At 41.3% G+C, this 14952-nt stretch overlaps 1 protein-coding gene across 1 annotated transcript in view; it reads right to left on the bottom strand.

Annotated features, from left to right (window-relative positions):
* Positions 1 to 8968, bottom strand: part of LOC149172997 (long chain acyl-CoA synthetase 4-like) — a 100241-nt gene extending 91273 nt beyond the window's left edge. Inside the window, exon 1 of the mRNA XM_089426536.1 lies at positions 8836 to 8968. Coding sequence (XP_089282662.1) covers positions 8836 to 8968 — 133 coding nt within the window. The remainder of the gene's footprint in view (positions 1 to 8835) is intronic.
* Positions 8969 to 14952: the final 5984 nt, after the last annotated feature.

Genomic DNA, 14952 nt, shown 5'->3' with positions numbered 1-14952 from the left:
ACAACAGCGTTTTGGAATAAGGTAAGCCTAAACATTTGTAGTTTTCATGTTTTAAAAGCTGTATTTAGAGAAAGATCACTCCATTTTGTCTTGTTTGTCGCTAGAGAGTTTAGACTCCTAGTGAGGTCAGTTGTGTCCGCACAAACGACTTTTTCCGCCACGACAAACACCAACACAAAATCCTTGGTCGCTGGCTAGGAGAAGCTATCATTCCTGATTCATTATATCCGCTCTGCATTAATGACATTGTTTGGGTGATCTCTTGTCAAAATTCACTATTGTGTCTTTCATAACCGCGGTAATCGAGAATAATTCGAGCACCATACGTGGCGCAAGAAGGATTTCAAAGCATTTGCAACGGCGTTATATGCTCCACCTCTTCAATAGGTGGTGGTGGTTTTCACGGAGACAGTCGAACACACATTGAAAAATTGTGCGTGGAGTTACAGTGAGCCTTGGGAGGCGAAGGAATCAACAGAGGCATTATAACACAGTAGCGCAACAGCGTTGAAACGCTTCTGACACAGAGCAGAAATGTCAGAACTAATTATTTATGACATAATGCATGCCGGCCCAAACAAAGGAATACAACCCTTCAAGTTTCAGTCTTTAATGCACAGGAAACATGCACTGTATACGGTTCCACTCTCAACACAATACGCCACTCAATGATTTTTATATACCATAAAAACTTCAAAACATATACGAGTTCAACGACTTCCAACTAATTTGCAGAGATGGACCATAAAAACTCACCAAGTCATTTAATCAAACACAGTCATGTTTTAAGCATTTACTTTGAGCATCGTTCACCACAGTTCTTAGCTTTCTATAACCTTGAACAATCGAAGAATTGAAACTTGCAACAAGATCCATGTATTCGTGCTTATTTTCTTCTATGACATAGATATTGCATTAAACAGCACCATGCATCCGCTGCGTACCTCCAGACAATAAAACCCAAAACTCTCCAACCATTATACTGCAACTACATTCAGGGTAATGTGCATTCCTCTAGTTCCAACCGACGAGCTATTGAATTTCACAGGGAATAACTTTGGAGAAAAGTCACTATGCCCCAAGCATTACTACACTGAATCCAATAAGGGAAATGCGCGAAATACAGAAAATCACAAGACAAGGGCACATTTCACTCTGTCTGACGTCTAGCTTATAATGAATCTCACATGGAATGCAACATTGATGGCAGAATTGACCTGCACAGAAATGCCATAAAACAAGTGGCTCATATAATATGAGCAGGGCAGGATATCGCCCGCTCTGATACCATGTTAAACACACATGGGCAGCAAGAACAATATGAAAGATAAAACATTACAATACAATTTTATTAACAACTAATATACATTTATAGTACATTGTTTGACCGTTGGGTTCCACATCCCAAGGTCTCTTGGACTACTTTGTCTATTCGGCTTCCACACTAACCCATTGAGGATTAGGTGTCCAACAAATGATCTGGAATTTCATTATAAACTAAATTGAATCTAATGCAATAGTCTTGGACCGACTCACCAGCGTTTCGTTTGATTTGCTCATATTCAGCCAGAATTTGAAGAGGATTCTTTTTCACTTCCCATCAGTTTAAAAATTGTCTTTGTAGGTCGGCCAAGGTAGCGATACTTGCCACTGGCAAACCTCTGAACCATTTCCCCACTTCACCTGCAAATTTCTGTACAAAGAGTCTCATTGCCACATTCTCCGCATCAATCTCATGAAGTTCATAGAAATCTACCATTCTCTCCACATGTTGCTGAGCAGTAATGCTGTTGGGAGTGCCATCAAAAAATGGGATTTTACTTTAATAATCTGCGGGAATATCATCTAGAACTTGAGGCAGAACCAAGGGTGCAAAACGGGCAGCCATCACTCTTGGTGGATTTGGCCTTGGAGGTGTTGGAGGAGTGTGCACAGTTTGTAAGGGGCTAGCAATTGGAGTTTGAAGCTGAGCTATAATGTAATTATCAATTGACTGGTTAGCCCTTTCCGTCTCCAAGTCTACAAGAAATTGTGGATTGGGGACAGTATAGTCAACAACCCTTTCGGATTTGGTCTCGAACAATGATATTTCAAACCGCTCATCAAACTCAAGCTCTTCAAGATACTCAAAAATGTCAGGACATGAATGGGATTTGAACACGGGAGTTATAGTGCTCTCTTGACGAAGGAGTCTTGGAATCAAGTTGGGGTTTTCGTAAATATGAGGAGGATCCGGATCTGGATTGGCTCTGGTATATCGTCTCGAAGCCAGTGTGCTATTTTCGAAAAAATTAGAAGGACATGAACAACTTACTCAGCCTATCAAATCCTAAACTTATCATCCGGAAGCTTAGAATTATCAAGAAGTAAGGGGATTAATTTCCTCACTAGTATGGTTTCCACTATGTTAGCACCTAAACCTACCTTAGGCTGAAGGAAGGCAAAATTCAGGGTAACCATAAACCACGCTCAGTCTGGTAGCTAGCCCTACCAGAACATGAGAGGGCTCTCTCCGAGTCATGCTCAGCGAATAAGTAAACGGAATGGTCTGAGATGACTAACAGTGAAATATTGATCTTAGGCTAGTAAGTAAATATGGATACAAGAAACATTTTTTCATGAATGACTGAGTTTCTGGGACGGTATGGGACCAACAGACAGCAATGAGCAGAGAATTTAATACAAAGGCACAAATTACTTCATGAGGCAAGATAGGCGGAAAGTCTAGCAATTTAGTTTGAAATAACGCGGAATGGAGGAATTGCGTAGGAGGGTGAAAAGGGCATAAGTACATGAATCCTTTTCAATAGAAGAAGAACACTAAACATGAAATTTTCCCACAGGTAGAGTAATAAAAATGAATTCTACCTTATCTAACTTAGAAAATTTCACTGGAAATGAATATGAAATGAACTGTGAAACATTACGAAATACATATGAAACATAAGAGACACATTTGCTACACTCACAACCACATGAATCTCATGAAACAGAGCCGCTGCCTTTCATTAATCCTCTGTCAAAATATACAATGAAGAACTGAGTTTCTCTCCCACAGTCTCCCAGAAATTACAAGCCAACCAACCCTTTGCAAATAGTTTGCATACAATATATAGAATGTGCCATGAAGAGATAGAATTCCCAAGGGTTGGGGAGTTACTCGAATCATTACAAAATGGAGGTGGAAAGCCAACCATTAGTTACAGGTGCAGCGTTACAAAAATGACAAATGGCTTGGGTGACTGCTCGCCTTCCTTTGCCACTTGGATAGGAGCCCACCTTTAGTGAAAATGATTTTTAAACATTGCCTTAGTTGCCATGAAAAATACAGTGTAAATGAGCAGACCCCCTTGGAGAAAGTCGCGAACCGAAATTTTGCGAAACGGGCGCGATTTTGGCCTTTTTCTCTATATGCGCCGCGCCACTTTGGAGGCTGTTTTGGGGCACCTGCAGAGTCAAAAATGTGCCCAAGTGTGCTTTTTGGAAATCCTAGCCTGTCTACTTTCCAACCCAAGTGGAATTTCTGAATTTGGTGCTGATTTGCCCCTCCAAATCTTCATTCTCTCAAGACTGCTTCCTATGTGTCAAAATAGGGGCAGAGAGGTCATTTTTTGAGTGTTTTTGACCTCCTGGAGACTCAAATCATGCCAAAATTTCTTTTCCAAGCACCAGTAGTCGTGATTTTTCATGCTGAATCCAAAAATGCAAACCATTTGTGATTTGGAGCTCCCAATCCTAAGCGTCACGCCAGTGGCGTGGTGCACAGGGAGAAAAAACCTGTGTTGTGACCAAAAATTTTCCATGTGACCAAAATTGCCCCAAATTTATTGAAATTTGGGCTAGAGCTTCCTTATCAAGTGTTATGCTAGGCTAAAGAGGCTTCGGCCAATATCTGAAGTTGATCGAGCTCCCTTTGCCTCTTTTTCTTCTTGATTGCCTTCCTCAATTTTTCCTTCAAATTCCTGATTCGGGCCTTGCACACTTTGTTTCGCGCCATGTAGTGGAAAGCCATGTGTCTCAGCAATGCATGGTCGTTGTTGGCCTTGTCCAACAGCCTCTCCAAGTGCATGTTAACTCTCTCAAGGTTGGCCTCCCGATCCTCATTAATCTCTTTCTCCAATGACGTGAGCTCAACTCTTCTCCTTTGTGCAGCTTGGCGATGCTCACGAATGTTTTGTAGCTCCATGATCGCTTGATGATCCTCCAACTATTTGTTCCTCTGCTCCATATATTTCATGTTCCACTTAGCCCTCTCCAATTCAAGGGATAAGGCTTCGATCTCTGATTTCTGCCCCTGGATGATCTCTCTAAGCTGTCCACTTGTCAGTTCCGTATTTGTATCATCATCATGAAGGAGAACGAATTCGGTCTCTCGTTCACCTGATGGCTCACCTGAAGGCCCGTCATCCTGCATTGGCTCTTTGCCTTTTTCCTATTCCTGTGATGTTGATGTCAGAAACGAGGCCCCTTCCACCCCGGGTGGAGATAACACTCGCTTTGCTGCTGCAAACAAATGTCTAACACCCCTCTGATATGTGATGAAAACCGGCACACTAGCAGTCTCATGGCGCTCATACCGACGAGAAGGTTCACCCTCATGCTTAACCTCTGATAATACCTGTGAAGTGCTAAAGAGGTCACGGGAGATGAAATCATCCCAAGTAATGCCCTGCAATCCCAGTTGATGAACCACCAAAATCTTAATAAGGGCAAAGTGAACACTATTAAGTTGTTGCTGAGGGGTCTTGTGCTACATGAAGGTGTTCATGCTCTCTATGTTCCTGCAAATGAAAAATGGGATGTTCATCATCCGTACCCTGGTAAAGTGCATGAGCAACCTGATGTGATAGGCATATAGATGAGAGAACCTCCCCTCACAGCTGAAATACTTCATGATCAACCTCATGAGTGGAGCAAATTCATCTCTCAAATATCTGAATGGAAAGACTCTTATGAGCTGCCTCAAGCAACTGGCCTTAATGTAAGGCTCATAATGCTGCCAATCAACTTTCTGTTTCTTGTGCCATGGTTCTCCAACATTCGGTATACCGGTTGCTAATGAGACAGTTTCGGGTGTCAATGTGAAGGTGACCCCGACCAAGATAGACTAACCTCCATGTAGGTGAAGCACAAAAAGACGGGCCAACTCATGATGAACTCTAACATTATCCACCCTTTGACAAAATTCAAAACATGCTAGGTGCTGGAAACATGACATGGCAAGAGGGCATGCTTGTAATTCAGTGAGGGTAGTGGGCTCATCCCTAACATGTTTGCCACTCTTTTGATGTCTCCTGGGAGCCTGCTCTTCCGAGGATGAGTCACTTTGTGTCTCCATCTCGTACTCTGATGAATGTTGTGATGCCATGACTACTGTGTGTACTGTATTTAGGCTTCCCTTTGATGATGGTGTGAAGCTGGGTGCTTTTGTGATATCTTCCACCAAGGGGAACAATGAAACAAAAGGGAGTATTAAGAGGGGAGTAATGTGATGGGAATAGGGGTTATGGGGAGAAGTTTTTTTAGGGATATGTAGGGGGTTTGGGTATTTTCTAGGGTAGGTTTTTGGGGTGTTATGTTGAAAAATAAGAGGACGGGAAAGAGAATAGGGTTTGGTAGTGTTTTAGGGTAGGGATAATAGGAAAAATGAGAACGGGAGGATAGGGAAAAATGGTAGGTGAGGGAAAAATGGTGGGTGAAAATGGAACCTTGGCCTCAATACCACAATTATGCAACCCTAGCAACAATGGCCTTTGGTGTTTTCTTGTGGTTGATTTTATGAGTTTTGTTGCATTCAAACATATAGCCATAAACCACCATATCATTTATAAACATTGATGAACAAGTCATGTCATAGAGCCTACCTTTCAATTTGATGGGCTTCACAAGAAATTTGAGGTGATTTAGCATGGTTTTGGCCCTTTGTGGGTGTGCGCCACGCGCAAAACCTAGTGCTCCGCACCCTGGGTGTGCACCGCGCCCGTTGAAAAAATACACTGAGGGATGGCTCTGTGTGCATTACGCCCTCTGTGTGCGCCGTGCCCCTGTGTATATGCGTCGCACTCCTGGAAACTGCCTCCAACGCTCTCCGACACACACTTTGCCTCTCAAACACTTTGCAATATCTCCCTATGCACGTGATATGCACAATGGCTTTGATTTTGGTGGAAACTTGTATATAAAGACTTGGAAGTCATGGGTTAAATTTTTGCTTCTTTAAAAACCCATTTTTCTAATGTTATGTTTTGACACTTTTTCACTGACTTAAAGCAACATTGAGTTTCACTTTCCCTTTGAAATTTTAGCTCAAATGATGAAATTTTCGGCACTCTTTGCAGGGATTTCATGATAGGACATTTGGCCACAGAAACCATGCCTGCATCTGAAGAAATCAACTGACGACTTTTTTGAAAATTTTATCACCAATGACACTGTTTGACTTTTCTTCAAAATAGAGTTTTGAAGAAGAGTCGAAGTTTATCAATATGACGATGAAACTCTTTGAATCATTACTTTGTAAGGGCCTCACTCTGGCCTGCATGGCTTTACTGGACATATTTAAAGACCAAATTGATTAATCCCTAGACCTAATTATCGAAAATGACTTTTTTCCATTAAAGGACCAGACCTTGACTGTCATGGACTTTAGTGATCATTGACAAAAGACCTAAGCCAGCAGGAGCCAGACATGAGGGGAAATGACTAGCATGACCTTTTTCGTCATATTATGGCATGCTCCTAGCCGAAGGCAACTGGGTAAATGGAGCGGGACTCCTAAAAATGAAATGCTTAAAGAGTTTTGATCCCTGACGGAGGACTGACCAGACCGACTCTAACAAATTAGGTAGGGAGCATGATATGGGCATGTTATATAGTGATAGGCAAAGTGCCATTCATCTTGCAAAGAACTCAGCATTTCATTCCATGACTAAACACATACAGCTCAAGTACCATTTCATACTATCAGTGTTGGAAGATGGAGAGTTAAAGTTGGAAAAGATACACACTAGCCAGAATCCTGAAATTGTTGGGTGTGGAGCCTGATTATCTTCTATATTCAAAGGTATCGCCGCATTGGACCCCAGTTCGAAATGGGGCAGCAACGCTGCCTGTAAAATATTCGCTGCAGGGGGGGTCCAGGGGGGGTCTAGGGGGGCTTGGCTACGACCTTTGGGGAGCCCCGTCTGGCGGGGGGTTTCGGGGGCAGCACCCCCTGAAGCTAAGAATAGATGTGAAATTGCCTTGTAAAAGTATAGTAATTTCTAATCAATCTAGGCTATTCATTAAGCGAAGATCTGACGGTAGAAGTTATGTTTAATTTAGTGTTTTTTTCCCTAGAAGGCAAACCCTCACTATATAAGAGGGAATTGTATTGCATCTATGTAGTTCTATATTCTGAGTGAGAAAGAGAGAGGAGATTGAGAACGAAGAGAGTGTTACAGTGGATCTGTTGTAGGTTGTATCTCTTCATTTTGCTGGATAAAAGAAAGGAAGGACTGGCTGTTTGGGGTGGACATAGCCAAAACTAGGTGAACCATGTATATCTGTGTCTCTCTGGTTTTATGCGTTTTCTGTGTTTATATTTATGAAATACTCTGTGTTCCATTGCTCTGTAATATTTAATTTTCTAACGGTCTCTGCATTTTGTGGTCGAGGAGCGTGAAGATGTCAAGAGTCATTAAGGGTTGTTTGAATGTGTTTTGTAAAGAATCATGTCGACTGTAAAGATCCACCCATGGTCCAAGGATGATCTAATAATCATGCTATGAGTGACCTCAGTAAAGATTTATTGAATAAAGGTATTATAGACTCATGTACTGGTGTGTGTTCTGTGTTATTTAAGCAACGGATCGATCAGATTGCAAATACATAGACACTTAAGTGGAAAGATAGTAGAGAAATATAGTAAGCAAACACAAAGACACAAGAAATTAATAAGGAGTTCACCCTATCCTCCAGGGCTACATCTTCAGTCCAACTTTCAATGGTGGCCTTATTTTATTGTGTCTTAAGTAGAGAATTACAATGCAAGAGCTCAATATGAGTCACCTGAAACAGATTTTGCTTGGCAGGGTAGTTCTTGGTTTCCCCAAGCCACTGGAATGCACAGACTCTTCTGTCTACCAGCTCTGTGACCTTCTAGCCTACAATGGAGAGAGCCTAGTGTGGTGCTTAGTCCGGATAGATACTCACTGGGATGGCTTGAATCTCTCAAGGTCTTTGGTGCTTGGCGCTGCCTTTGGTTAGCTCGGCCCTCTATCCTCTTTCTACTTTCACTTCACTGTCTTCTTCTCTGTTTTCCGTCCTCCTCTCGGGATTCTGATCTCTTTGTCTCTTGGGGTTCTCTATCCCTCTCCATCTCTCTGTGTTTCTCCTGTCTCTGTTCATGGATTTTATACCATCCTTTCCCGTGCCTATTTGGTTCCTCTTCTGCCTCCGTCAAATCGCCTTCTGTAGTTGCGCTTGGAGTTCCCTGGCTCGGTGTCATCATCAGCTCACAGGGAGTGGCCACATGTCCTCCTGTAATGTGCTAGCCTGCTTATTTGGTTTAGTTCTTTGGTGACGTCATGGAATGAGTCTTCCTCCACCATGGCGGTCAAACAGACCTCAAATCCTTTACAAACTGCAGCTTAATCCCTCGTCGATTCCACTTCCCCATCGGGTGCGATCTCAGTCGTCTAATCTGGATCCCCTAGATCCAATGTCTTTCTCTCATTTTGTGCGGTTGACTTACTCAACCATTAGCACGCGATGAACGACAGTTTTCTCTCTCCTCTGCTCGCCACGCGTCCATCGCTGAGTGGGATTGCTCCGCTTTCATCCAAAACTGCTTACCGTTTGAGGAGCCCCTGATCAATACCATCGGTTTCTTGGAGCACGCGTCCTGCCTTGTCCTTTTAGCACTTTCTACCTTTAGTCCTATAGTTCTCTGGCTTTCCTCACGACCGAGTGCTCGGGGCTTCCCCATTTCGGCGCTTTTCGCCCAGCGAATCACGCATCAAAATTCACCTCCGTTTCCCGATCTAGGCCTCCTAGAGGCTAATTCCACCTCTCGCACAGTCTCCATGGGCCTTGGTCAGCTCGCTTTGACCGAGGTCCTCGTCATTCCATGCTGGCTGCCATTGCCACTAGTTCAAGGGTGCTTTTGATTGTTGTTTTCTAATTCTTTAATGTTCATCCCGACTTAATACAGTCATGGTTCCTTTGACAATTCTTTATGCATCCAATTTGGATCACAGCCTTCCCACTAAAAAAGCTTTTGGACCACAAAAAGTTGTTTTTCAAGCATCGACTAAGTGAGGGTATTGCTTTCTCACTTGTCTAATCTCAATCCACTTTGCACTGCTCAACTTTGAACCTTTGAGCCCAATTCTATGGTATTCCACATCTCCCCTGCACGTTGTCCTAACCTTCCTATCCAGCACTGTGTCTTCCTAAAACTCATTAAGATATTCAGGTAGCAGGTCATCAATAGAAGGCAACTGAATTTGCTCTTCAGGGTCCTCAATCATTGCAGGTTCAAACAATCTCAAGCAATCTACATTTATGGCTGAGTAGATGTGCATGTAAGCTGGTAGATCAAGGCGAAAAGCATTTTCACCAATCTTCCCAAGTATCCTAAAGGGTCCACACCTAATAGGCTTTAGCTTTTTACCTTCACCTTGCATCCTATCATTGCTGATATCTAGCCAGAACTGGTCTCCAACTTGAAAACTATGCTCCATCCGATGCTTGTCATGCCTAGCCTTATACTTAGCTTGGCTCTTTTACAGATGTTCCTGTACTACCTGATGGATCTCCTGGATCTTTTCAATGAACCTAGTTGCCTTGTCCACATCACTGTGTCCATCAACCATGGTATCTTTACCAAAGACAAAATCCAAAGGAGACCTTGGTGTGAAACCAAAACAGGTCTCAAAAGGAGATCTCTGTGTAGAAGAGTGCTTTGCTCTGTCGTAAGCATGCTGCACAAAACACAAGTGTTCATCCCAAATCTTAGGATGTTTACTACAATATCCTCTCAGTAGCTGGATCACTGTCCTGTTAACTACTTCTGTATGGACATCTATTTGTGGATGAAAAGTTGTGCTTTTCTTCAGTTTGGTGTCCATCAGTTCCCATAGACTGGACCAAAACTTCCCCACAAATCGGGTGTCTCGATCAGATACAATGGAAGTGGGTAATCCAAAATGAACCCATACATGTTCAAAGAACAATTTTGCAGTCTATTCAGCTGTAGTCTGTTTATTACAAGGTATCAAAATACACATTTTGCTGAACCTATCCACAACAACATATAGATAATCATGAGCTTTCCTAGATTTAGGTAGTCCTCCAACAAAATCCATGGAAACACTTTCCCAAGGGTGAGAAGGAACTAGCAATGGAGTGTACAAGCCTAGTTTTTTGTTTCCGGGCTTGCTCTTAGCACACATAGCACACCCTATTACATATCTAGAAACTGTCTCATTAATTTTTGGCCAATAACAAAATCTTTGTAGATGTGCAACTGTTTTACTTACCCCAAAGTGACCTGATATCAGAGAAGTGTGTGCTTCCCTAATTATCTTTACTCTCTCAGTTTGTGGAATGCAGAGCTTCCCACAATGATATAAGATTCGGTCTTTCATGTGATAGTCCAATTCTTCTACTCTTTTGCCTTGACTGAAAGTTTCATATACATCTTTAAAGTCCATATTATTCAATGCAACTTTCATGTAGTACAGAATTATGCTTAAGTATGGTATATGCATTTATAATGGGTCTAGATAACATGTCTGCAACCTTGTTATGTATGCCATTTTTATATCTGATGACTAAATGAAATTCTTGTAGAAAACCCATCCATCTGTAATGTCTTGATTGTTGCAACTTAGTTTGGGTGTGTAGATATTGAAGTGGTTGATGATCAGTATGCATTATTGTCTCACTGCCCATTAAGTAATGTTTCCACTCTTTCACACTTTGAACTAATGCATACAATTCTTTATCATATGTAGGATAGTTAACTACTGCAGGATTAAAAATCTCAGAGTGATAACATATGGGTTTATCATGCTGTGTCAACACTACTCCCATGGCATAGTCACTGGCATCAGTTTGGATCTCAAATGATCTTTGTAGATCAGGCAATGCTAGTATAGGTGTTATACTAATCTTTTCCTTCAATGTGTCAAAGGCTTTCTGATGTTTGCCTCCCCACTGAAACACCTTATTCAATCCTATTAAAGTTATGTAAGGGAGCTGCAATTGAGGAAAAGTTAGAAATGAACTTCCTCCAATATTGTGCTACTCCTAAGTAGCTTCTTACTTCTATAGCAGACTTGGGTTTAGGCCAGTTTATAGTGACTGCCACTTTAGAGGGATCTATTTTCAATTCACCTCCCCCTAATATATGACCAAAGTAGTTTAGAGATGTTTTGCCAAATTCACATTTTGAGAGTTTAACATAATTTTTTTCTCTTTTCAAAACATCTAATGTCTACTTAACATGATTCAAATGTTCTTCCCACTTTTTACTAAAAATTAGAATGTCATCCAGATACACAATAACAAAATCATCAAGAAAAGTTCTGAGTACATCATTCATTAATCTCATGAAAGTAGCAGGAGCATTGATCAAGCCAAAAGGCATAACTAGTCATTCATACAATCCCTACTTTGTTTTGAAAGCAGTCTTCCATGCATCTTGCTCTGCAACCCTCACTTGATGGTATCCACTATGCAAATCCAGCTTGGTGAAATAAACAACTTCCTTCAAATGATCTAAAAGATCATCTATGCGAGGAAGGAGATAACGATTTTTTATTGTTATCTTATTCTATGCTCAGTAGTCAATGCACATTCTCCACGGGCCATCTTTCTTTCTCACCAAAACAATTGGTGACCCACATGGTGATGTGCTACGCCTGATGAACCCTTTCTCGAGCAACTCCTGCACCTGCTTCTTGATTTCAGCATTCTCTAAAGCAGACAACCTGTACATCACAATGTTAGGCAATGGAACAACTTGCTGCAAAATAATATCATGTACTATTTCTTTTTTGGGTGGCAGACCTTTAGGTTCTTGAAATAAGACATCATACTCTGAAACAACCTTTTCTATATCAGCTTGTTGTTCAGCATTACAGCCCTAAAATACATTGGTTTTATCAGGTTTCTTTTCCTTCACAACCATCAGTAATAATTGTTTGCATGAATTTATCATTCTTTTCATCTGCCCTGAGTTTATGAGAGTATAATTATTCTTGAGCTTATGAGCTCTTACAAAGTATTTGATTCCATCTTTAACAAGTAGATACGTGTTCTCAACTCTATAGAAAATAACCTTTCTATCATACAAGTAAGGGCTTCCTAAAACAATTCCACATATATCTAAAGGAATTATGTCTAACTCAACCTCATCTACAAATGTTGACCCAAAAAGAAACTTGAGTTTGCACTGTCTAGTCACTTGTAGCTGTGCTTTATCGTTCAACCATCCTAATGGGTATGGTTTCTCGTGAGGTGTAGTTGCTAATCCCAATTTCTTTACAGTTTTTTCATAAATTAGATTTACTTGTGAGCCACTATCAAACAAAGTATCAATATTTTGATTTTTGGAAATAACTCAAATATGGAAAAGCTCATGTCTTTTTCTCTCATTTTCTTCATCAATAACAGATTGAGTAGAATTACTGGTAGATGCTTCAAAATTCTTACCCTTTATACTTGTGGCTGCAATAGTTGTTTCATCTCCCGAGTCTGACTCCAAATTTTTCTGAATAGTTGTAGCAGTCTTCTTCTTCGTGCCCTCAGACTTCTTAGGTGTCAGCTCTGGATGCAAAATCCAACAATGCTCATCATCATGCCCATCCTTTTTACAGTGAGTGCATGAAGCTTTACTCTTCTATGCAGTGTTAGCCTTCCTTTCTTTCCAATCCTGCTTTCTTTTCTCCTTGCTCTTGATTACAGTGGGTTGGGATGGTCCCCCAACTTCTAGATTTCCATTCTTTCCTCTAGCTTCTAGATGAGTATTATGTACAGATACCTCATCTATACTAGTGGGATTGAACATGAGGATGGTATGCCTCATGTAGCTATGTAGACCACCAATGTACTTCAAAAGAGTCTCTAATGAGTCTAATGAGATACCCAACATCAATGCTCTCTTTCTTAATTCTTGAGTATACCCTTGCACACTTTTCCCTTTCAACTGTCGAATAGTTTTCCAACTCATCATGGCTTGTTTCATGTAGGCCAATGGATAGAACTGCTTTTTTATTATAGAAACAAATTCACTCCAGACATAGATAGTCTTACCATGTCTTTTCATATCAGCTTGGATTCTGCCTTCCCACCAAACCAAGGCAGTGCCTCCTAGGCGTAGGCTTTCCAGCTGAATCTTACTCTTGTCTGAGTCTATGTTTTGTACCCTGCAATACACATCAATTTGTCTAATCCAATTGTCCAACTTTTCTGCATTTAGCTTTCCATCATATATAGGCAAGTTAAATTTAACATCTAGCTTAATCAAAGATGCTTTCTTATTACGCACAGGGCTATTAGGAGGTGTGAGAAAGATTTCCTCTTTCCCTTTTCCTTTGAAGTGGTCATGGAAGTGAGACTCATCTTCTTCTTTATCTTGTTTAGAACCTGGTGAATCTTCAACCTTATGCTTTCTAAAGTCCCTATACATTTCTTCTACCATAGACTTTATAACTAGGAAACTTTCTATGAATTGAGGGTTTGGCCCCACAGGACCTTCCTCTGACATTGTCTTCTGAGGATATGTTGTGGGGAAAAGTATCCGACTCGGATGACCCTATCCCTACTCTAAAGGTGACAGTCTTTAGCAACAACTGAAAGTAAAGCTTTGATATTTTCCTTTATGAAAGTACAGAGAGAAGGAAGAAAAGATTAACCAACCTGGTGTCTTTCGCTTAGTCGATCCTTATCCTCTCTCTTTGTCTCTTGTTCCCAGCTCCTTGCTCTCTTTGCCGGTCCAGCTACACACAGATCCTGCATAAACAAGAGAGGAAACTACAAGATACATGTACTCATAACTGATGCATGGATTAGAGTGAATCAAATATACAAGTAAATACAATACATCAATGCAATACAAGTATATAGGAGAACATGCAAAACTTTATTGATAGAAGTAACAGGGTTCTGAGAAAGTTACAACCATTGATGGCTCCAATCCAGCAACACCTCCCCAGCAGCAAGAACTCTCCTCTTCACCTCTAGTAAAACAATCACCCAATAGCTCTAACTGTAAACCAACAACACCTCCTTGCTTTACACAAAATTCCAGCCTCCTTAGACCTCATAGAAGATCTCTATATATAGGAGAGAAGAAGAGAGGATGAGTCAGCTTGAGGCTGGCATAGAGCTGACTAGTGTCCTCTCCCTCTTCAGTTAATCTTCAGTTCTTGAGTCCACTTGGAGATCCTTGCTTACACATGGTGATCAAGTACCTCTTACTCATCACAGGGCGAATCTCATGAACCAAGTGTCAGTTTGGAAGCTTCCTGGGCAGTTGACACCTTGCAGAATGACTGTGCCACTTGGCCAATCTCGCCCAGCGCAGGTAGCCTTCATTAGATTTGACTTCCAGTGCAGGTACAAGGAGGAGCAGTTGCATTCCAGCGCAGATGCTCAATGGAGCAGCTGACATGATCCAAAATTAGCCTGTTTTGAAGTGTTTTCAGGTGGAGAACTGATTGGAAGTGCTGTTGTTTGATGACCTTGTTCTTTTAGGGGTAAGAACAACATGTTTAGGGACTGAGGATCCCTGTATTTATTGACATTTCATGCTCCATGCTGCGAGGCACAAAAATGTCTATAACAGTTGCCCCCTAAAGTATGAGGCCGTTTATCGGGTGAAATGCTTTATCTAGAGCATCCGAAGTTCATTCCAGTGCTGAGGAGGCGCCCTGTAATACAATACAATAAAATACATTATTT

The sequence above is a fragment of the Pinus tabuliformis genome, chromosome 4_2 (genome assembly GCF_031772625.1).
Source record: "Pinus tabuliformis cultivar Carrire ecotype Pingquan chromosome 4_2, CPIR1, whole genome shotgun sequence".
Taxonomy (NCBI): domain Eukaryota; kingdom Viridiplantae; phylum Streptophyta; class Pinopsida; order Pinales; family Pinaceae; genus Pinus; species Pinus tabuliformis.
This window is presented reverse-complemented; position numbering and strand designations above follow the sequence as displayed.